Genomic DNA, 25,666 nt, shown 5'->3' with positions numbered 1-25,666 from the left:
ATGAACTCCCTTATTTCGTCTTCTTTTCATGAGGTGCCTCATCCGCATAAGTTGGCTTTCCAGTATACAGTCGAAACCCGCAATAACGAAACCCCGCGAGTATGAAATCCCCACAGCAACGAAATATTTCCGGATCCCCGGCGAACGTTCATAGAAGCCCATGTATTACGTATCTCACGGCAACAAAATATTTTTGGACAGCGATCCCGCAGTAACGAATTTTGTACCACGGTGCAGGCCTTATTTTACCCTCCCGCCAAAAGTTAACTGTCGAAAATATGCTCGTATGCGTGTTATGCGCACGCGAAATTTGTAAACGTCTGCTTTTGCCGTGCTAGCGTGGGTACTGCCATTTTTGTTTACTTAAGGGGGGACGCGGCTTTGGGATCGCGAGAAAGGGCAGAAAAATCGATTTTTTGAAAATCAAGCTTTCAGTTTCTGGAACCATTTTTTTATCCGATTCCAAAATATCTACACTGAAAACCGCACAGAAGTGCTTCGGAAAATTAATTTCACCCACCTGGGTAGCGAAACTTTTTCTGGAAATCGCGAGAAAACAGCAATTTTCAAAAAATTATGGCTTTGCGATGGCGGGGCCGGAAGCCGGCTTCTTGGGCTCATCGGAAAGAGCATTTCTTCGTGTTTAACTTTCCTGCCTCAGCTGGCTCCTCCCTTTGAAAGCAAGCGCACAAAAAGCTAATGTTTGAAGGTCGTTTCGAGGCCCTTGATTGGCTGTGGCCGCCATGTTGCCTCAGCTCGGCTCGCCATTTGCCCGATGCTCGCACCGGGCGATCGTCGTCTGCTGCTTGTGCGTGGGGAGAACATGGCTCTTGAAAATTGCTACTTCGTGACGTGTTCACGGCTCGATGATCACTTAAGATATAGTTTAGTTGGAGCAGTAGGCAGATGCGCAATCAGGTTACTACAAGCGCGGCGCGTCATCGGCCTCACTCCGCCGACAGCGAGACTGCGGGCAGGAACGACGCGCTAGCATACTCGTGGCGACGTGCTTCGTCGCAAGCAACGAAGCTGTAAGTGGCGGCACGGTCAGATTACTATGAGTGGCCGCACCGGATGCACGATCAGATTACTACGAGCGGGCACACGGTCTACGAGCGCGGCGCGTCATCAGAGTCGGCTTTAGCCCTAACTCCGCTGACAGCGAGACTGCGAGCAGGAACGACGCACTAGCGCATCCAAAACAACCCACGGATTGTTTTGGATGCGCTGGACACTCTTCGCTCCTTGTTTGGCGCCCATGATGACGACTTAGCAATGGACCACTTTTTCCAGTGCGAAGGGAGAGCTTTGAAGTTGTTGCATAGCAAGGGTCGGCAAAGTAAGTTGACCGACTTCTGGCAATAAATTTTCGTTCCGCTGGCCGTATCACTGTTTTTATGTCTCATACTCGCGACAATGAAATTCTCGCGAAAATGAAATTTTTCGGTTTCCTCGGCGATTTCGTAATTGCTGGTTTTGACTGTATGTATCCAAGCATATTTATTTGCATTTTTGAACATCGTATTAAAAAAGAACAACATTCCACGCAGTCCTAAAATGTTTCACACTGCTACGTATAGTGAAGGCAAGATGTGCTCCGGGGACCTTCTTGTGACGAAAAGCTCTGCTGCCGGCGCCAGCACATTGTGCCGCAGCGACGTGTGGACCTCACACGTAACCAGACTAGCTGTAAGGTTGCGCACAAAGGTGAGCAGCTATGCACTTGTGGCGGAGGAGGCAGCTTGAGGCCATAAACATAGCAAGCCCATGAACGGCGGTGGATGTCTCAGGCTGTCGCAAAACATCGTCGCCATAACGCTTGAAGCTGAGGTGCTGTCAACTACGGACTCTAAGCTCGTCCTCACTCAATTCAGATGTGGTTTCTAGATAATTTTGGGCGATGGACGTTTTTTGCCGTGGAGATGCACACCCATGTGGGAGGGACGCCGCCGCCATAGTGGCTCTAGATGCGGCCCTGTGTTTGATATAATGATACAAGCGAAACCAAACCTGCTGGAAACTGGCTGAGAAGGCCACCTCCACACTTTACTCATGTGGCAGACCTTCGAAATGATTTTTCGTAGGATAAATTTTCTCCGACTCCTAGGAACAGCTCTCTATTGAATAGCTGGCATACATTTCTGGCAATTATTACTGCTCAACCCTGTGATATTACGAAGCTGACGCCTTGAATTGATACTTGACTTGCAAAGGTTCTTATGATTTCAAAACTTTGATGTTACTGTAGCATAACCATGAGGGGTAAACACTTTTGTCAAGTTTGCCCCCCAAGTGCATTTTCCCAATAACACATGCACATTTGTTCGCGCAAAGGTCTGTCAAAAATTACTATTTGGCCAAACGGGCCAATTCAAACCAGTTTTGAAAGTTGAGTGGGTGGACTAACTATGAAAAGGTGCTGGGTTCACGAGAAAAAAATTCCAACTTGCAAAAATTGACGATTCAAAGCATCGATCTCCAGTGATCAATTTGAATAAGCATGGTAACGAAAGAATTAGAGGGAGCTCACTGTATGTTTGTCTTCGTCGTGTGAATACTATAGCGCATGCGCTTACAGAAACACAGAGGTGGACTAACATTAGAATTTCAAAATTGAATAGTATAATTCAGTGAATTTCTCTATTCATAGTATTTATTCAGGCTTATGAATAATCCTAAATGAACGAACAGTGGAAGTTTACAACATGTAATCCACCTGAAAAGATATCATTGCGGTCTCAGATCACTGTGCCATGAAACTGTTCAACCCCCCAAAAAATTCACATTGTTGTGAAGCCACTCTGTAAAGTTAAGTGTGCATATTATTATTATTATTATTATTATTATTATTATTATTATTATTATTATTATTATTATTATTATTATTATTATTATTATTAAAGTTAGAAAGCACCTGGAAAAATTTACTAATGTATTGTGCTGCTTGTAATTAGCACCCTGCTGCTTTTATAATTGGCTTAGAAATTATTGGATGCTAATTGATTGGTTGAGTGGCTTATGGGGTTTGGCATCCCAGAGTGACTCGGACTAAGAGAGACATCATAGCAGAGGGTTCTGGATAGTTTGTCCTCTTTTGGTGCCCTAATGTGCATTGAAATCACACAGTGTATGGGTCTTTTGCAACTTTTGCAACACAGTGTATTGGCAAAATGCAACTTCCATGGTTGGGATAGAACCCACAGCTTTTGAGTTAGCAGCCAGGCACAGCAACCACTAGATGACTGCAGTGGCCAACATTAATTTCTATTTGCTTTGACTTCATTTAGGACAACAAATAAGAAACTGTTATTCATACAAGCCTAGTTGATATGTTCGGTTTAAAGTTTTGTTTGTGTTTTGTGTAACAAGTTCAACTGTTTTGTTCATCATTGTAACCCACTTTGCAATGATTATATGAGGAGTCAGCTGTATTGTTAGATAAATAATAAATATGGTAAATAAACGAGGTCATATGTTTTTTTTTTTTTTTAGCGACATAGACTTGCCCTCAAGGCATGATATTTTGTGTGTGTATATACGTATGTGTATGAAATGGGCGCCGTTAGGTCAATGCTGTGTATGAAGTGAACCAGTGTCTTGTGGAATGTGTTGCCATGTATCTAGCTGTAAGAACAGGTTGTGTCACTAGCAATGGCCGGCTTGCAGGGGATGACAGGAGAGTTCTGACTGTAACCCTTAGCATGTTTGTATAAGATGGTATCACTCTGCTAACATCACTGGAATAGAGCAGTATGGTCACGTAGCACCGCCTGGTAAATGTGTCCAGATTATTATTAAAAAAACAGGCAGTGTAAGGCCTGCCCGCAGCCTCCTAACGAAAAAACAACTTTATTTACGCGATAGCATGAAAAAGCTCATTTGGCAGTATTATAAGAAGGGTTTGATTCAATTTTCGGCACAATGGCTTTTGATACCGTACTTGCTTGCATAATAGGTGCACTTTTCTTTTTAGAGAAAATTCAGGTCCCAGTTCAGGGTGCGCCTATTACGCGGGGTGAAATTTACGAAAACTTTATCTCCAGGTACAGCATAGATCGTCGATAACGTACCTCACCGAAGTCACGAATATCCGTACTACAGCCAAAAGAACCGTCTTCATAGGCTACACTATCGTAAAACGTGTTGAGCATGCAGTCTCGCGTGTCCAGGAATCGAGGCATGCTACACAATGTGCATTCGAATTTCCAAAGATTAACATCGAAAGATCTACGTTATCAATGAAATGAGCGTGAAAAAAAACAAAAAAACTTGCAAACTACGAAGAAAAAAAAAGCGTCATCATGGAAATTTGCTGGTTACATTTCAGGCCACTTAGATAATGTGCAATATCACAACTGAAATTTTACACGCTGTATGGTACCGATCCTTCGATTTCACGGGCTCACACCCTATATTCAAGACATTACAATCCTATCAAGAACCCCCATTCAAGTGTTACAAGTGCCACCCAAGCCCCATTTGCTTTGAGCAGAGCCACAAAAAAAAGTTATGTTGATTCCGCACAAAACCGCAACTTTGATTGCCCGCGACCGCCACCGAGAACACCGACCGTGATTAGGTCTAGCTTACCTACGATTCAGTGTGTTGTCGCAAGAAGTATGTACACGACAACATGAAGATTGGGCATCGAAAATTTCGCACTCAAGCAATTGATTCAAGAGCATTACGCCTGATACAATATTTGAGTTTGTGGCCAGAAAATCAACGGCAACAAAAGTCCGCGGACCTTGTGCAAATCCGCGTAGTGGCAGCAAAGACGAAAGCTCGCATCGAAAAGCCAACAAGCTTTTAAATTTTCGAATGAGGTAGCAAACGCTATAATGACAACGCTTTTTCGGACAAAAACTCAATGTGCACTTGATGAGGACACAATCGGCAATCGTACATTCAATGTGTAGCGGGTTCAGCCGGGCTAGCGGTTGAAGCCACGCTGGCGCCGGTGCAAAGGTTATTTCCGTTCCCAGAGCTGGTGCAGCGGTGCTGTGTGCTTTTTTTTTTTTTCCTCGATTCAGTTAATGTAAAAGGGCGGTGCAAATGCAGTATGTTATTACTGATCACGGCCAAGTTGAGGGTACACCTATTATCTGCGGAAACAAAAAAACTGATTTCTTGAAAACAAACAGATGGTGCACCTAAAATGCTAGTAAATACGGTATATACATGACATTTATTTACACTACAGTCAACTGCCGATTTTTCGGACACCCGAATTTTCGGACATGCCCGATAATTCGGACATCTTCGCGGCACTGCCATGAGCCCCATAGAATCAATGTATAAGGAAGTCTGAAATTTCGGACGCACGAATCCCCCGGAGTCTAATTTTCCGGACTTTTTGACACGACGGAAGGTCGGAAACCACCACTTACCTCCAGTGGAAACCACCACAACTGCGTCACAAGCGATTACGATCGCATAAACGAGCGCGCTGGTCTACTGTGGCGGCATCTGTTGCTTGGACTCGTCGTTCGTTAGCGGACAAACACACACGACCTCCGAGATTTCTAACACTGGCCGTGTTTATCGTGCAAGCGTGCTTCGCTGGCAATGGAAACTATCCACCCGGAAACTTAAATTCGAATCGAAGTGCATTCGAATACTCAACTATTCGTTCGAATATTCGAAGCATTCGAATATTCGCACAAGTCTGCTAGTAATGAGTTTCTGGACAACAATGGGCATCCACTTAGCTTAGGTGCAGAAGAGGCAGCCGCAAGGCGACATTCATTCTGTAAGGTGGCCCTACTTACTCCAAGCACACAGCAGCCTACTGAGTGATCGGCGCCCTCCGTCCCGGACAGTGTCATGATGCCCCGGTGTCAAACCGCAAGACAAGACAGCAACAACGCCCCACTTCCTGAGCTAAAGAGATAGAAGAAGCTATTTACAGAAACTTGGAACAACCACGAGGCTTCCGTACTCACTTCGGGCGTGGCCTACAATCCACATGCTCAAAGGTTTGCTCACCCCAGGATGTGGACTGCCTGGCTCTCGTCCAAACTGAACAATGTTCTTGAAAACCAACAAAAAAACCACTTGCGAGCAGAAAAAAAGCTCAAACTATTGAGAAGTTCAAACATGTTACAACAACCGATCTCGCTCTCAACAAAGCACACCGCCGATGCTAGCAGCTCAAGTTCCCCTAAGCCTACTCTACCCCAGCTCAAAAAATGGCCGTTTCGAATCGCGAAAACGGACATTCGATGCTCCAAAAGCACCATGTTGGGCACTAGTGTGAGGTGCTCGATAATGGGCACGTGCCCTCGGAGCAAACAGACACACAGCAGACGCGGTCGAACCTAAACCATACAATACACATTTATTTAATTGCTTTAAGAGTGACGATACCGTCAGCCGAATCGAAATGCATCAATTGTGATCAACACGCTAAAGCTAAAACAACCTTACACAATATTCCTCAACACTCAACAACATAACAAACACAAGGTGGCGTCGCCAATGCTCGACTCACCACGAGGACTCGCGAGCGATGACTCGCGGTGCCGTCCTCACAGGCCCACCGCGAGAAATGACCGCTTGCTCCAACCGCTGCACGCCAAAATGACCTGCTCATCTCTCATGTTCTGCCACCCAGGCTTGCCGCCGGCGTCACTGTCGGTGCTACCGCGCTAACCATGATGATGATGATCGTAATAAACAGTCACAAGCACCACGCCGTCTATGTGTCAAAACCTGAATGCGGCCTATGTGCGAAAGACGAGTACGCCACGAGGTGCAAATGACCTTACAGGGGGTGTTACCACTCCCAAAACAAGTAGGTCTAAGTCCAGTCTCCTGCAGCAGCTTATGTTGATCGTGGCCCTTGCCATCACGATGCAGTGTCTTGAGTGCTACATCGGCGAGCCGTATTGCCTTTTTTCAGTTTCTTGCGTCGTCGGTGTCCACTGTGAGATGCATTAAGCTGCTTGTATCTTGCTCCGTGTTTTTCACGCTGTAGGTGTAGGTGTCGTCCGTGTCATTGCCAGGCATGGTTCTTGCAATCAACAGAGCATCTTAGTCTGCCCGCTACCGTATTTACTCGCATAATCCTCGCACTTTTTTTTGCCGGAAAACCGTTGAAAAGTTGGGGGGTGCGAGAATTACGCGGGGAAAACTTTCTACGAAAACGTACAGAGCGAAAAAGAAAACGAAGTGGCCGCAAATCGGGATTCTCACACCAACAACTAACAGCAAGCTTTAAGAAGTACTAATTAAAACTTACCTCAACAATAAAAGCAGAGGTTCAACACAAAACAAGATCAAATTGAGACACAAAAAGTGTAAGCAAATAGTCGAGAATTAGAATACCTTATGCAAAGCTTACGGACGTTGCGGGCGAAGCGGTAGCGTTCGTCGCTCAACAGAAGCCCTCAAAAGGTAAGCGAGAGGCGTCAGTATTGGGCTGGTGGCTATTTAACAGAATTTTCCGCAGTTTCCTTCTTAAGAAATAAAGTTTGCCATCAATACCAAGGGCCTACCGGCGGCCATGTAGCCGTTCTTTAGTGCATTATCTATCACTTGCAACTTCAAAGCAGCCGTACAGCTTCAGTATCGCCTCATAACTTGACAAGGTTACCGACGCAACATACAAAACACCCCGCAACGCGCACTGGCCATTTCGACTTCGCTTGAGTTGGATTGAATCTCTGTGCAATAGTACGCTTGATGCTTAAGAGATGGGGCCAGACGACGTGCGCCTTCATCATCAGTGGCTGGAAAGAGCAGACGACATTATTGCAGCAGTTTTCGGGGGTGCGATAATTACTTGAGGAAAAAAAGAAATCGTATTTTTGTTGGGCGATGTAGGGGGTGCGAGAATTGTGCGAGTGCGAGGATTACGCGAGTAAATACGGTATTCAAAAAAACATACCGTAAAACCAAATAACGTATCTCAAGCTGGCACATGGACAAAAGGCGCCAACAACCGAGGATTACAAAAAGTTAAGAAATGCGTGATGTATGCCTTCAAGATGTGAAAAATGTCCTTCATCACACAGTAAGTCAACCAAATTGGTTATTAGAGTGTGACTTCCGAAACTGTTGCCAAATTGACACAAATACTGTGTTGTCCAAGCTTAAGGACATGAACCTGAAGCAAATGAAAGCATCAGTTCAGAACTTAAAAGCTACAGAGCACATGGCAGCCACTTGATAGATTCGAAGTGGTGACAACTCTTTCTGGCAGTGCAGCCATGTTTTTCCGACTCAATGCTGGTTTCTCTGTGGTGGTGTGGAAGCTGTGGCTGTGCTGACCACATGTATAATTTTAAGCAATGTCACAAGAACACTTTGTACCTTAGAGATGAAAACAGAATGCATAAGAGGCAGAGTTGCACTTTTTCTGCTACTATTTTCATTTTATGACACAAGCAAGCAAAAACTCTTTCTTGAGTATTGTAGAGCAACAAAAATTGTTTCCTATAAAAAATAGAACCATATCACTTGGCAGATTACAGTTTCAAAAGACAGAGCAGCCCTCAAGTAAAAGTCTTCTGACAGGACTGCTTTAAAAGGTCACGAGGACACGTGAAGAGTTCTGAACATGGTCACTACATCTTGCTTTGCAAGAATCTGCGCACGAAAATTATGTATCCTTCGCTCTGCTGCATATAACTCATGGAACATATCATAAGCTTTAGTAGGGTCAAGGGTGAGGGTGCAGAGGTACGGTGGAATAAGAGTGTGTGTATCCTGCCGGAGAAAATTTCAAAGGCACGCAGTAATGTGGAAAGAGAATAGTTGGAAGGTGTGGTGTAAGGAAGGCAGTGTGCCATCTGGTCAGCAGCAATATTGTGAGGAGTTCCAGCATGGTCTTAAATTTAATGTACCTTGACGCAAGTAGCTGTATTACGATTCATGGTATGTGCGGCCTCACAGATTTTCATTGCTTTGTGAACTTTCTTGAGTTTCTGAATAGCTGCTAAAGAATCAGTGCGTATGTCAAGTTGCTTGATTGTAGGCAGCTCATAGCTGTGTTATCGATGGCTTAAAGTTATGTGTTATTTTTACACGTCAACGAAATGGAAAATACATGCATGCGAGCGCATTTCACAAGGGAGATGAGGCAGAAGAGTTGTCACCTTGCAGGAAGGGCCAGGAAGCAGCACAGTTTGAGCGAAGCGAGGAAGTGCAGCCCAGTCCGTCAACGCTGCCCTCCTTCCGCGGCGCACCCAGCACCGAGCGGCAGGCGGAGTACACACTGCGCTTCCTCAAGGATGCCGTGTTCTACTTCCTGACAGACCGGTCCGACTGCCGGGGACATCTGAGCGCCATCCAGTCCATCCTGGGCTTCTCGGAGGCCGAGCGCGCAGCCGTGGCCAAGGCATGGCGACACAGGGGTCGTCTCTGAAAAAACCCTGCCCCTAAGGTGCTTCCTCAAAGGTTTTTAGAGGAGCAGGAAAGAATTAGGAGTGTAGCAGATGCTGTTGTCCACGAATGCTCCAGCTACATTGTGGTGTTCTACGCTTCTTCTATTTCTGCGTGGTAAGAAGGGGTCCCAATGGGCACGTACAATGCTTGAATGATTCCCGACCTTTATCAGAAATTTGAACCCTGGTACACTGCTTCTTTGATGAGCTCTCATTTCACACTTGTTGAAGGAGTTGACAATAGTGAGGAATCCTGAAAGGGAGAGGTTGCATTAATGGGCAGCTATTGGTCACGCGCAACTTGACCCATTACATCTTGTACTGCGCTTTGTCGTTAAAAGCACGAAGACTCTCTTGACAGGTTCTACACTTAGAATGCCCTTGAAGTATATATACCAAAGAGCTTTTTCTTGATATAGGTGATGAGCTGCTATAGTTGAATCATCACTGGGGTTGTTTTTTCTTTATCCCAATGAAAGACTGCCTCGCAGTGCAGAGTTTACAAACATAAATAACAACTCTGTGACCACCCTGTTAGTATTCAGTGATCACTATAGATGTATCTTGGCTCTACTTTGTGAAGTCATCGTCTCGGTCACTGTGAGGGTTAGACTCTAAATGATAGTAATACTGGTACTTCATGCATTGATACTTTCTTATACCTTGCTGTAGAACTATAATGTAGTTCAAGGTGTCCACTGTCTGTGAGAAAACCACGTTTCATCATGAGTTGAGACCCTTTGTTGTTCGTACTATTCATTCAAGGTTATCAAGTGATATCATTGAGCTACATAACTGAAAGCAATGTTTCAACAAAAAGACGACTGTATTTTTTTTTCTCTCTGTTGAATAATTCACTGCATAAAGCATTTATTGGACTGCCAGTGATGTAAGTGCTGCTCCAATTGCTCCAAACTGCTCCAAAGAAAGCTGCTGCTCTGCGCTGCTCCAAACATCAATCTTTGTTAATAATTGCTCCAAACCTGCACTGAAATGACTAAGATAATCAGAATTTTGAAATTTTACTCTTTGACTGACTGATAAGTTCTAAAGAAACTGAAAAGAATCAGTGTACTATCATCCTAGTGTGCTACTAGTGTGCAGCATTATCAGCTGACAAAATCTGGCATATCACGCATATAGCTCATTTGGCTGTTTCTTTTTTCTAGGGGCGAAGCTCCTTATGGTGTGGCTTGTGCGTTCTGTTGTTCCAAGTGTGTAACCAGTGGCACACACCCGCCCTCGGGCACTCATCTGCATGTCCACATGTTACGAAAAACGTAGCACGGAGTCGTTATCACGCTCTCAGTGTTAACAAAGCGCTGACAGAAAAAATGTGGTACATACTCTCGTTTAGTCCTTGGATTGTCCAATGAATGGCAGTAGTTGCATATGATGAGTATATGATAAAAAGAAGCGAGATGGCGCTACTTAAAGTGTTCACTAGATAGGCAGGCGGATGTACAGATGGATGCGTGAATGGACAGACAGACAAGCGGATGGACAGACAGACAGACAGACACACGCACCGAGGCAGAAACGGGCACACGTACGGACGGACAGATGTGCGGACGGACGCTTCGCCCCACTCATCATGATTCATTCCATAGATATGCTGTGATATTTTTTTTTCGACTAGTCATGCAGGCTAGTATGGTAAAATGTAAAAACAAGCAGGATTGCGTTTATCTCATATCGACTGCCCACTGCTTATTTGACAACAGTTATGTGGGACTAAGGTTACTTCTAAAATGTGGCACTCAGCTTTTCCGCTTTGATGTGATTTGATATCTGTTACAAATACTAGTGTTTTGAATTGTAGCTCATTTCACAGAACCTTTTTGACAACCTGCCATTGTTTGCCTCACGATATTTACATTGATTGTTATTTGTTAAATATATTTCTTAAGAAATATCAATATTTACGAGATTTTATGGCACTGCTCTGAAATTATTGTAAGGCAAATTTACAATCTGCTTCTAAAACATCAGTAGCTGTTCTAAACTAGCATTTTTTTTCTGCTCCAAAAACACTTATGTTCCTGTTCTAAAGTATGCTCCAAAAGGTAATAAGGCACTTCCATCACTGGAAGGCACAACTTGTTTTTTGTTTTGAAAGCTCATCGTCTGCTATTTCACCTTGTTATGTATTCTAATGTTTTGTCAGAGTTGAGCTGTTGATTTTGTTACAGGCAAGGCTCGTCTCCTTGCAAGCCACTTGTAGTTGAGGGTAAAGGCATCTGCATTTCATGCAGCAGCTCTCCAAATGAAATTGATGTCTGATGCTGTCTTCTATGTTTGTTTTAACAGACAATGCACAGAACCACCGCATTGGCATCGACCACTTCCTAAATCAAATTGAATGTTTCCATTTCCACAGCTGTACTTCGATGCCTCATAATGTCGGAAGACAGATGTATGCTTAATGGTAAACATACGACAATGGGAGAACTAAGGCTGGACCTCTAAAGGGCCACTCACTAGCACTTTTGGAAATGTGGATTGCACACTGAAAGTCATGAGGCACAACCTAGGGAGAACTTTATTAGAGGGAATTTTCGGAATGGTTCGCTAAGTAACAGGGAACTGCATGGACCTGTGATCATGCCTCAGAGAAGCTGGTTTCGCCGCAAGGGTGAATGCTCTGCTAGAGTATGCAGGGGACGTAGCCTCTTGAGTCCTTTGAACTGTTAATGACAAGGGCTTCCATAATGTACACAAATTTGAGAGTTTGGCAGAATCCCGCCTGGCCGGGGAAAGACATGCACTAGAAAAAGACATTGCTGACTAAAGTGAAAATATGTTCTTAAAAAGATGTTTCAGGTCCTACTTGGGAGCTGAAACATCTGTTTAAGAATACAATATAATTTTACTTTGGTCTGCATCATGTATATGTAACGAGATCTGCCTCCTCGTTTCCTTTTCATGGTGTCTCTGCTTTGCTTCATGCTCCATTCCCAGTGGTTACTTCACTCACAGTGGATGAAGAACTGAACCCGTGAGGTGTGGTCAGTGACATTCCAAGTAGCATCTGTTGGGCATTACTACAACTCTCTCCAAGTGTGTCTCTCTCAAAAGGGAGGCACTCTTGCAGCCTTCTGTTTACATTTGGACTACTCATGTGCTAGCAGGCATGTCCTGATTTACAGGCACTATGGGTTCTGACTTATCCACACCCTTTGTCTATTCGTTATCAATCCTCAAAACTACATAGATAGCACAGGGTATGCATTCAACTTGCATGAATTAGTAGATATCTTTATCTGAATGTTTGTTTTAATTTTTTTACTGACTTTTGCCTTATCCATGCAAGTACTTGTCCAACGAAACAACTTTCTTTTAGCTGATAATAGACGCTCGCAGTCTGCTCTGTTGAATCTTCCACTTCGTGGTTCAGAGTGAAACTACATTCAGGAGAGTGTAGAGTATTGAAGCTTGTCAGTGCCTAAGCAGCACATATAAATTTTTTTTCATTTTGTAGAAGTTCGACAACAAATGACATCAAAGATGTTATTTTTTTTAATCTAAACAATGATGCATTGTTGGGTAAAGCTGCAAGGTAGCTTTTCAGACAAGTCAAATGTTCATTAATGTGATTTTGGTGCTGAATCTGGTTTGATAGGATGCTGGCAACGCACCTCTTGGGCATATCCCCCAGCCTGCTCAGCTTGGTCTAGTAGAACAGGTCTGCTCATTCAGGCCCTAGTGTTCAGCATGTGCACCAGCTGCTCCACTCGTTGGCAGCAGGCCGCAAAAAGTACTCTGCTAAATGCTAAAACAGTTTACTGTACGCCTTGTCTTGCGGAAATGTTCTGGAAGGCTAGCGGAAGTGCTCCTTGTGAACAAGCATAATACTGTGATGGCGGCATGAAAAAAATAGCTTAGACATTAGACAAATAGCTTAGCTTCTAACAAATTTCACATGTGCATGACAGGAGTGTAACGAAATTTCATATGTGAAAAAAATAACCAACTTAAAAACAAATTTATAGAATATATCTGCAGTGTACCACATTCTTTTGTAGTAAAAACTGTTTCTTTGTTTCCTTGGAAGAGGAACAAAGGGATCACGTTGCAGTGATGAATTATTGTCTTGGGTGTGTGTGTATTCCATCACACTTGGTCTTCATGCTGGGAGACACCACATGTTTTCTGACTAGCCTCTGCATTGGCCCAACCAAAAAATGTACAAATGATAAGTTGCAGGGGACACAGGAGAAAAATTAATTATGCTGTGGGAAATGCTATTGTGAGCAGTAGCGAGTAGCAAAATGATGGGTTTGGTTACGTTAATAAGGAACATACTAGTAGCATGCATTAGTATTGCATCCATTTTATTATCAACAAAAAAGCTACTACAGTTATACCTCGATGTGACACTGTGTAATGAAATTCACTATAATGCATTTCAATTTTATTCTTTATGTTTGGAAAAAATGTACAATTTTAATGTCAGTGCAATGAAGTGTGTTTACCAGCAATTTCACAGAATGCTATATAATGTTCCAGTGCAAAGCATGCCCAGAGTACAAGACCATGCTCTGCACTGCTGTCTAATATCATGCACGTGTGTTTTCTAATGCTCCTGCAAATGGACATTCGCCACCTTGTGCACCTTCTGAGATGTGCATGTTCAGCTGACGAAAAAACTCTAATGGCATGATGTACAGTTTAACCCTTTTTGTACTACTGACGAGTGTACCATATTTACTCGATCGTAAGTCCACTCGATTGTAAGTCAACCCTCTGAAAACTGCAAGGCAAAAAACAAAAACAAAAACAAAAAAGGCCAAACATTTAATTATGATGTCTCCAAAAGGAACAAAATCAAATTCTGGTGTGTCAAAGTGGCTTCACGGCAGTGCTTAAAAGCTGCGCAGAAAAAACTAGCATCACGGTAATATGCAGGCATTGTTTTCAGAAAGAAACTAGATTTCTATTCTAGGTCGACTCCCCAACTCCGGATTTAAAATGAAGACTAATTGGTTCGACCTACAATCGTGTAAGTATGGTAGTCATTGTGAGCTTTCATACTAAATGGTCAGTGACGGCAATACCCGTCATCCAACAAAAATTGGTCCCACATAGAACCCATAAAGAATATATATACTTGCTGTAGTTTTGTTTCTTGGCATTAAATGGCCAAACTTGCAAAATTTTTGGGTGTAGCGCCACATATGAAATTGTAAGAAAGAAGTTGACAGCAAAGAAGCGCACTTGCAACTAATCTTTATTTTGTGGCACTTACACTTATACAGCCAAGGAACCAGGTATTACTGATAAATTAAAAATACTTGTTCTAGCTCCCTCCCAGTAACATCTGTACTTGCACCCCTCTTGTTCCTAATATATATTAATGATCTTCCTGTTCATGCATCTTCCCATATCCGTTTATTTGCCGACGACTGTGTCATCTATCGCACAGTTACTAACATTTCTGATCAAACTACACTCCCAACAGGATCTTGATCTCGTGCAACAGTAGTGTGACCTTTGGTTAATGAAGCTTAACCCCACTAAATGCAAACTCGTCTCATTTCAACGCCAGTGTAATCCTTTATCATTCTCATACCTAATCTCTAATTCCGCTATAGAAGAAGTTCATTCATATAAATACCTAGGCGTCACCTTAAGATCTGACCTTTCCTGGAACACACACATCAACAACATCATATCATCCACGAACAGATCCCTCAGTTTTCTTAAGCGTCATTTGCGTCACGCACCACTAAACATAAAACTTCTGGCTTACAAATCGCTCATCAGACCTAAACTAGAATATGCAGCGCTCATCTGGAGCCCGCACCAGATATACCTAATAAACGAAATAGAATCTGTACAAAATCGTGCCACTAGGTTCAAGCATATCATCCCTAAAACGTGATATTGATGTTGCTAATCTTTCTGTGCGGCGCCGCATCGCCAGCCTCTGTTTGATTCACAAGTTTTTTCACAGTTCCCTCAATTAAGCATCTTACATTATCCCACCAACGTGCATATCTCACCGCACGACCCATCCTTATTCAATCGCACGCGCACGCGCTCGCACTACTACTTTTGCTGCCTCATTTTTTCTTCACACAGCAGTGGACTGGAATGGCCTTCCTCGTGACATTGCAGCCATCACGTGTTCATCAACGTTTGCGCAAAACATAAATACATATTGTTTGTCAGAAGATCACTCTCTGTAACCTCCATTTGTTAACCCACCCCTTATGTAATACCCCCTCACCGGGGTCTTTAAGGTAATAAAGTGAAGTGAAGCGAAGTGAAACACCACCACATAGTAAAAGAAGATGAGAACAGGTAAAACCGCCTACCACGCTAATCGTCGAGATAGTTCATCTCACCAGAAAACAGGTCAAGAGACGGCTTACTGATTCATCTGCTCCCAACTTGTTGATGAAATACAGCTCAATTATTTCCCGCCCCCGTTTCATTCTATATCTTTTTTCGCATCTTCTCAAGCTCAGGTGTGCAGTGAGCTGACGCACACTTCTTTCTGCAATGGAGAGCCAAGTTGCTTCCCGTGGCACACTTAAAGTTGTTCTTATGTTCTCTTAGACGTTCGGTGATGCACCTGCCCGTTTGATCAATGTACACCAGCCTGCACGTCAGAGGGATTTCGTAGAACACGTTCCTTTGGCATCCAAGCGAGTAGGCCTCTTTCCTGTTGAATTCTTGCATATAATTTTGTACGCTGTGCTACACGAAAAAATTCTGCAATGAAATACCAGCTGGCCTGCTTAGACACCCTTGTCCAAACTTGCCCGTGTTGTGCCATTTGTGTCTTGGCTTTCATTATACTGCATTCTTTTATTTGTACTGCCGTGCAGTGGCACCGTATTCAAGTTATGCTTTTACTTGTGCAATTAGTGAAATTAAAAGTACCAATTGAAATGAAAAAATATTATTAGAAAAAAAGGCTCTGTAAATTGAGCAAAAAAAGTTTCAGTATATTTGGTACAATCGTCTTCTTTTTTTACAGTAGAGAGAGGGTCAGTAGATACATAGGCTGATGATCACACGTAACTAAACCACTTTGGTGTCAGTTAAAGGGACACTAAAAAGAAACAATGAGTTGTTTTAGATGAATTAACTGCACTTTGAGAACTCCAATGTCATAAGTTTCACTGTCATGAGTTCTTTATTACGGAGAAAGTCAAGGTTGAAGTTTCTATGAATTATGACTAAGCTCGAACAAAGGCGTAGAAGAGGACTGACATGAACAGAGTGCTGTTGTCCGTTCGCGCTTACTCACAATTCATGGATGCAAACCAACTAGCCCACCAACGTGTTGTTTCATTTTTTACTTTTGCGCCGTAATCTCCGCGCGTCATGTAAAAAATTCTACAATTTATTTTTTATATTTTCGTGACATTAGCTCGATGAAATTTTCTGAAACTTCATGTGCTAAGTCTATGGCATCCGCAGATTACGATGTACTTCGATTTCATTGATTAGAAGCTATGTGGGATGGTTTCGAAATTGATGACGTCACAGTGTTTGGTGCGGGAATCTCTAGGTGGCGTTTCCACCCGCAGTTTCTTTTCGCGCGTTTTCTCGCATGCCAAGTGTCATGTTACAGTAAGAGTGGCGTTTTTGAGATTGTGAAATTGTACTTTACTAATATGGCAAAAATTGTTTTGCTCTTTAGTGTCCCTTTAAGTATCAATGTTTTTTGGTTGCGTGTGTGTGACAGCAGTCTGAATGTGTAGCGACACTTACTTAGCTAGAGATATAAAAATTATTAGGTGTAACAATATGAAGCTACAAATTCAAGCACTTGGTTAATATTGAGAATTGGTATGTGACCTTAATCCACAATTTATGTGCAACGTCCCCTTAAATGTTCTCTATTTCTAATTATTGAAAAGCTATGTGTTTTGATGCAGTATGTTTCTCATGTCAAAGTCACCAAAGATGTACAGTTTATTGAAGGCTGACTGAAGCAGCTACTTGCAGAGCGCTCCATTGTTGGGGAGGGTCTTGTGAATGAATTGTGAGTGAAAGGGTTAAATTGAACTGAAACAAAACAAGAGTGAAGAATTCACACATGTGGAAGAACATGTGTGTGTCCTTTTGGAAAAATGAAGGCTTCTGTGCACAATAACAACCTACAGTGTAACATTAGGATATTATCTTGTCCAAGTTTGTGCGAGGTGGGTCAGCTGAATGATAGATGCTTTTGCACTATCAGTGACAGTCTTTGGTCATCTATTTTTGCCTATTTTATGTTCTCATCATTTTCACACTCAATCTTCTGTATCATAATGGTGTGGAGATTATAGCTACATATTGGATTGGATAAACTTTCATTTTTTCTATTGGATAAACTCTTGTTCACGAATTTTGATGAGTGCAAGGTTAAAAAGAGTGTCAGGCTTGTGTATGGTATTTCACCATGCTTGTAACTGGTGTGCCTTTTGGTGTGCAGGTGTTCAGGCCTGCCCATTTTTGCCCTGAGGTGTTTCGTACATTTGATGTATGCTGTGATCTGATAGTGCATATCACCCTGACTGACTGACTGTGCAGACATATCAGACTGTTGAGCATTCAAGCTTTCTGTCATGGCAACACAAGTTCAGAGTTTATGGCTCAACGTGAATTGTGCAGTTATAGAAGACATACTATATACACAAGACATGTCACATCCATCTCACTCCAATACGTTACATTCAGACAGCACTCAGTGGCCAAGCTTTCTGTTTTGCTGCACTCACATGATGTTTGTGAAGTTGTTCTAGTTAGATTTGACAGCCCCGCCGCGGTGGTCTAGTGGCTAAGGTACTCGGCTGCTGACCCGCAGGGCGCGGGTTCGAATCCCGGCTGCGGCGGCTGCATTTCCGATGGAGGCGGAAATGTTGTAGGCCCGTGTGCTCAGATTTGGGTGCACGTTAAAGAACCCCAGGTGGTCTAAATTTCCGGAGCCCTCCACTACGGCGTCTCTCATAATCATATAGTGGTTTTGGGACGTTAAACCCCACATATCAATCTAGTTAGATTTGACAATGTGGCTGTTCATAATCACACTGCGATGAGAGCAAACAAGATATGTATTTGGATTACGACAGAAACGAAAAGGTTCTCCATAATCTTGAAAGAACCATGTTATATCTTAACAGTGCAAAAACAAAATAAGGCACATGGACAAGAAAAGCACAAAGGTGACACTTTCAACTGAGGTTGTCCGCAGAAAAGCGAGAAAGTACACGAAAATCGCATGATACGACAACAACTAGAATGATGTGTAAGGGTTCCTATATCACATGTTTTATGTATACACATAGAATAAATAGCTAAATTATTTTGCTGTGATATTGATAGATGGCATGCTGGCGTATTACCTAAGTACACTTAAGTAATCTCTGGTGCCTGTTATTTCCTCTGAAGTCCCGGAACTGGTTCGCTCCAGCACCAGGCACTAAATGTATATTGGTCTGTAGTGTCACATTTGCTGCTTGAAGCACCAAGTGCCTGCAGGATCTAACTTGTCTACTAATTTGTCTAAATAATACTAAACAAATTACAGAAGCAGACACAGTATTGTCTAATTGAGCACGGAACACTCTATGTAGTTCTTTGCACTTTGTAGTTCAATGTCACTGCCCTTCATATAGTAATGAATTGCTGTGCATAGTGTCTTTGTTCTTTCATTCTTGTGTGTTGTAGTGTTTGAGTTTAAATGCACTGAAAGTTAAGGGTAAAATTGGTGCTTGTTTCATGTTTGCTACATATCTATAGCATGTTCATGGTTTCAGGTTAAAGTTGCAGCTGTGGCAAGCACACTTTTATTGTGCCAAGTTGGCAAGTTTGAGACAAATGTGACCTTCCCCATCTGATTTATTTTAGTAGCTTCCACAATTTATTAATGTGGAGAAATCACCAAAGTCACTGCGGACGCCACTAGTATTGGAGAAGCGAGATACCCAGGTAGCAGTGTCATTTTATATTTATCATCACTGTGTGATTTGCAAACATCAGTGATCCTGTTGGAAGCAGCTTTTAATGCAGCGCATGAGTTCAGTTCCCCACCTGCATCTAGTTCTTTGAGGATGCTCCTTTTAAAAGGATAGGGCCACAAATCAGCCAAGCTATGTCAAGTTTTCTGTGGCATAACAAAAGAAAATGTGCTCGTGTGCATTGGGATTGTCAGTACTTACACCTATGCGGCAGGCACTGTGCAAGTTTACTATAGCATTTCACATTCTTTTTCTATACTTAAACCAATTTTTACTATGCATTGCACCTGCTTTTTTTTAGAGTTCGTGTTGAAAAAGATGCTAACGCATGCGTTTTACACTGTACTAGGACTTGCTTTTATGGAAATGAGGGGTGAATAGTATTGCATAACCCTGGATACATAAACAAAGCAGGAATGGGTGGAAGGGAACATGAATAGCTTGTAGCAAAAACACACATATCATGTTGATTGCTCTTTCTGAGTAGCAGAATGTGACAACCAATGCATTGAACACTTGCTGAGCCGGGAATTAATGCGAAAATTTAATACTGGCTCTGAATCGACTGTTCCAAGCTCTTTCATTATAGTCTCATTGGAAGAAAAAGCTTTTTGAGCCTACCAGCTTAACGGGACATGATGTTCTGTAGAGCTGTGGTGTGGTGCTGTAGACCCCCCATCTGTAGACTGCTCTTTAAGTGAGGCTCACTGTAGCTTTGTAATGATTCACTCAAATGCACACTTAGTGCTCAATGGCTTATAGCCTGATGCAAAAACGTCCTCACCATGACAACTTACAGTGTGCAGCATCACTAGAGAACTGCTGGCAACTTACTCAAAGTGTTTATGTTTCTACATTTTTGCTCCCTTTTGAGCTTGTGCTAACACACTGGATAGTGTGTATTTTATGTTTACATGTTGATATTAAGTGGTGTCGCTGTCTCTACTTATATATGCAAATGAGGTGCTTTTATATTTTGAGTTACCGTGAAAGCTGTCACTTACGTGCAGCTGGATCATGACGGGTCATCAATTAGCTTTTCAATCATCGCTGTGGCCATTCTTACATAGTTATGACTTCTGCATGTCTTTCATTTGCACCTGAAGGCCTACACGTTTTGCAAATGAGCGTGTGATATGGGAGAAGGAAGTATATAGGTATCTTTGTTAAGGTGAGCACGGCATCTGCGTCTTTATTGCATTAAAGTGACAGAAGTGGTAATTGAGCATCAGCCATGTCACTCGCCATGTCATTGCTCTTTCCATGTCTCCGCAGCCGCTCTACTTGTTTCAGTCACTGCAGTGACATGCAGCACGGTATCACTGACTGGTGCTAGTGTGAAAATTCTGGGCATTTATGATAGTGCGCATTGTATGATTCTGCTTTTGAAAGTGTTGCTCGCGCAAAGATTTGATAGACTGGAGTCTGTAATAAGCCTTCTTAGAAATGGAGCTATGACTGGTTGGCACAGTTGAACAACAGGGAAGCTTCTTTTAACACTTTTGTCTGGACTGACCACGAGCTGCAGTGCCCCCCCTGAGTGTAGCAGGTATAGTAAGTAGAAGACCTGCATTTTAGGTGCATGAGCAAAAGTTGCATTTGCATGCACTGGAAGCAGCGCTATCTAATTGTAACAATGGCACAAGGAGGTTTTGATCTTAACAACTCCTAAAATTTGTATCTATTATTCTGCTCCACTGTTAGCACACCTGGTCTAAAAGAAAAAGAAACTAACCAACAAAAAGCTCTTGTATTGAAACAAAACTTGGCAGAACATGCTTGGCCGCTGTCTCAAAAGGCTCAGGTTTAATCTCAGCCCTGGTGGTCCCATTTCGATCCATGTGAAATGCAAGAGATTCATGTGCTCAGATTCAAGCGCATGTTCAGTAACACTAGGTGGTTGAAATTTTCAGAAGTCTTCACGACAACATGCCTCATTATCGTATTGTTGTTCTGGTACGAAAAAACCATAGCCGTTATTACTGATGTGGAATAGAAATGTCTGTAAAAAAATATGTAGCAATTTTCGGTTGTATCTTTTGTTCATAAGTGTTCAAAGTGCTTCACCCATTGACCAGCATATTCAAAAAAACATTTATTTCCCATTTGCGGTTCCTATGACTATTTGAACCAGATGGTGCATTTGCTGAAAAGAGGGAAGTAGTACTAATTGCGAGAACATGGACATAAGGTCTTCATGGCAAGCCAAACAGGTGAGCCTTAACAGTGAAAGGAACATTTAGCGTAGAGCCCTCACATCATTGGTAACTTATCCAGCTCCAAGATTTTTGCATCACCTTGTAACTTTCTGCGTTCAGAACTAACTTATCAAAGGCATTGACTCAGAAGAGGCCCTCAGACGGCCTTACAAGACGTGCACTCCAACCTGCATCTGAAATTATCAAATCATGGTTCCACGCAAAAAGATGTTTTACATTGCTGGAACTTTCGAAAAGCTTTGAAAAAGCTCTCGAGACGGCTTTCTGCACCATCCAACAAAAATATTTCCTGATTTGCAATCTCCTTTCCGTCATTTATTGCAACTTTACGTCCTGTCCCTGGTTTTGTCATTACCCTTTTGTGTTTTAATGTGCATTTTACCTGGGCCTGCACAATCATACTTTATTGTGAGTTTTGTTATTGGTGCCGCAGCTTGGGTTTCGATCACATTTCGCTAAGCCCAGCATGTTCAAGAAGTGCATTCTATTTCTTGAAGGCAGCATGGCAGCACAGGCAATGCTTGCAACTGAAACTTATTGAAAGGAACATTACAGAAACATCACAAACAAACTGTGCAGTTGCCGAAACATGACACTGATCACTTCATGCCAACTGCATGTGTGCAGACAAAAGTGGGTATTTTTCTTTTTTTTTTTGGTTGAGTCATTTGTTTTTTTGTTTATTTATCACATTTCTTGCAGTGCTAGTGTTGCAAAGATCACAGTACATATCCAAATTGACTAAAAGCGACACAAGCAGTAATTGAATATAAGCTGACCAACTAGATTGTAGCTGTTCTTGTTCTTGGCCAGCTGTGTACTTAGCATGCCCTCTTAATCGTCTTAAAGTTTTTGCAAGTTGTTTCTTGTAGAAATAATGTTGGGCACAATAATTCGAACACTTTGCTGTGGTCAGTTATTTTTTTGCACTATAGTACATACTCTTCCAAATTTGTTACACACAAAATTGCACTTTTAATGCTATATTGGGAACCTACCTTTTGGATGCCATATGACTTTTCTACCATAAGGAATAATAGTAATGCTTATTTTTTAAAATCTTATGCTCTCGTTGCGATGCAAACCCCGCTTTCATCTGCTTGAAAAGATTTTTGCATTGAGAACTCATGATATGGCTTGGTGCTTTATTCTGGAACGAACAAGTCTGTGTGATCGAAAGAAAAATCTGCTCGTGGGATGCCTACAAGGTTATCTGAGTGCTGGTTGAAAAAATTGAGGTTGAAATACTTGTTACATATGAGAGCTAGAAATCTTGTTTGACATGAAGATGGTGGAAATGCTGTGCATAAAAAGTGCCATTGAGACTTTTAATTTTCTTGTCATGAAGGAAAATCAGTTTTTTTCTTCTTATAGGCCAGATAGTGATCTTATTGCTAACAATGTTTTCACACTTACACTGTATGTTTGTTTAACCAACTTCTGCTTTCCCCCTCCGACCCCTCTCTTTCTTTTTTTTTATGACAGCTTGCATGAAGTGACAAATGCCTTCATTCAGTGACTATGCAATGGACCTGCGCAGATATTTCTGCTGTTTTCTTTTATTTTTTCAATGCTCTTCAGTTGCTAGTTGGTGCGTGCAATCTTAGTCCTTTGTGTCATGCTTCCATCATTTTATTGTGAAACCATACCACAAGCCCAAATGTTAATCTTGCTGTAGTCTAGTGCTTCCCTATGACGTGTAATCACAATATGTTTATTTTTTTGGGATATGTTACACTTTATATAGCCCATGTTTTATATAGTAAATGCATGTGTAATATTTTCAACCTTTTTTTCATTGCTATGTATATAGCTTTTTCACATTTTCAGTGCTGATTTTGTCAGTTTATGCACGGCCCCTCTGGCTTCTGTTGATGGCACCATTTAGGATTTTGCCTTCTGCACCATTGACGAGGGTTCAGCCTTGGTGCTATTGGTCACCTTGCAGATGAACCCAGAAACTGCTGGGAACCACGTGCACAAGCATTGTGATACAAGCTACTACACTGTACAGTGCATTTATGTACGATTTTATGTTCATTAGAGAATAAACACTGTTGTGCTGAAAAATTATCGTAGGTTATGCTGTTCTGTCATTTCGTTCCCAACCTGGTGTAAATGTTTAAAAACAATAGTAATGGTCTCTTATTTTCTCCAACAGGAAAGCCCCAGAAACTAGTGCACCGTGTGAAAAAAATGCAACATTAAAAAAAATATACAGTGATAGTATGCGTCGAGCGTTGATTCCGTGACGCGCTTATTGAAGAGCGAACACAGGTCAAGTGCTCAGGGATCCTAATCGGAGCAATCACAAGCAGCAACAACAGTCCTCGTCCTCGTCTTTTGCTAATACTGCTGCTTGCGCCTTATCTATTGTACAAATCACTCCTTCGCAGAAAAGGAGCCATCCTGGCGACCTAGGGAACAGGTACGACTGTTGGGTCATAGTGCGGCTTCAGCGGTCGACGTGAACAGTCTCACGGTCGCGACAGCGGCGGTCTGTGAATGATTGAACGGGCTTGGAAATAAAGTTAATCGGGGATGCTTGACACAGGACGCGGTAGGGGCCTTCGTACTTAGGCAGCAGCTTTGCAGAAAGGCAAGGAGCTTAGGAGGCAATGCGAAGCCACACCAATGTTCCTGGCGAATATGACCGGGTACGCAGGTTGGCGTCATGACGGTCCTTTTGGTGTGCTTGGGCTTGTGTTGTTATTGATCACGCTAGCTGCCTGCATTTTTTCGCATAGCTCGCGACTTCAGAGAGAGTGGTGGACTCTGAAGTGTCCGTGCAATACAACAGAAAGCTATCCATAAATGAGGGGGGTTCGTGGCCATACAGAAGAAAAAAGGGAGAAAATCCTGTCATAGACTGAGTGGTGCTGTTGTAAGCATGCGTAACAGATGGTAGTATGCGGTCCCAGTCGGTGTGGTCAGCTGAGACATGCATGGACAGCATGTCTCCTTATGTGCGAATAAAGTGCCCAGTCATGCCATTGGTTTGGGGACGGTACGCACTGGTAGTTCGATGAACAACGTTGCATTCATGCAGAAGGTCTTGTACGGCTTCTGAGAGGAACGTGCGTCCGCCGTCGCTGAGTAACTCGCGGGGAGCGCCATGGCGAAGAACAAGTTTGTGAAGAATAAATAAGCCCACTTCACGTGATGTAGCCTCTGGCAGCGCGGCAGTCTCAGAATACCGTGTTAAATGATCACTCCCCCAGCGATTCCCATCAGGTGTGTATGGAAGGTAGCCGTACAAGTTAATTTCAATGCGATCAAAAGGTCGTGAAGGACAGGGAAACGGCCGGAGCGGTCCAGTGACTGCACATGGTGGACTCTTCTGGTGTTGACACTTTGAGTACGAATGCACATATTGGGGAATGAATCGGTACATTCCATGCCAGTAGTAGCGCAGCCGGAGGCATGCATACGTCCTTATTACACCAGCGTGGCCAAAATGGGGGTCTGCATGGAATGAGGCGCAGATATCAGCACGTAGATGGCAAAGAATCACCAACAACCACTTGCGATCGTCAGTGAGGTAGTTGCGGCGGTAAAGTAGCTCATCGCGCATGGTGAAAGGGCGAGCTGTGCGCCGCAGCGAACGACTTGCTGGCTTAGATAGAAACTTCATTAAGGACACTATGCAAGGGTCTTGACGCTGCTCGTATGGCATGTCAGCGTGTGTGAGGGACGCAGAATCGTAGGTTGAAACAGGCGCGCTTGCACAGTCATGGGGAAGTGGAGACCGATAGAGAGCGTCGGCGCCTGAATGTTTGTGCCCTGACCTGCAGACAACGCGGACGTCGTAGTTTTGGAGACGTAACGCCCAACAGGCAGACGTCGAGATGTGTCTTTAGGGACAACAACCAGCAGAGGGCATGGTGATCAGTCACGACATCAAATGGGCGGCCATATACGTAAGGTTTAAATTTAGCGATTGCCCACAGTTGATGGCTGGACATTCTTTTTCGGTGACAGAATAATTCTCTTCAGCTCTGGTCAGAGTGCGACTCGTGTAAGAAACGACATACTCGTCAAAGCCAGGCTTCCACTGAGCAAGGATAGTGCCAAAGCCGACTCCACTAGCATCTGT

General features: G+C 42.9%; 1 protein-coding gene across 4 annotated transcripts in view; it reads left to right on the top strand.

Moving 5' to 3' along the window:
* qtc (GRIP domain-containing protein quick-to-court) overlaps nucleotides 1–23,643 on the top strand; it is a 74,815-nt gene extending 51,172 nt beyond the window's left edge. For all 4 annotated transcript variants that reach the window (XM_075896237.1, XM_075896239.1, XM_075896238.1 and 1 more), the window contains one exon: nucleotides 9,109–23,643. In XM_075896237.1, the coding sequence (XP_075752352.1) occupies nucleotides 9,109–9,370 (262 nt within the window). In that variant the 3' untranslated portion in view covers nucleotides 9,371–23,643. The remainder of the gene's footprint in view (nucleotides 1–9,108) is intronic.
* The last annotated feature ends 2,023 nt before the right edge of the window (nucleotides 23,644–25,666 follow it).

This window comes from Rhipicephalus microplus, chromosome 5 (assembly GCF_043290135.1).
Source record: "Rhipicephalus microplus isolate Deutch F79 chromosome 5, USDA_Rmic, whole genome shotgun sequence".
Lineage (NCBI taxonomy): Eukaryota > Metazoa > Arthropoda > Arachnida > Ixodida > Ixodidae > Rhipicephalus > Rhipicephalus microplus.
The sequence above is the reverse complement of the archived record's forward strand: the minus strand, read 5'-3'. Positions and strand labels throughout refer to the sequence as shown.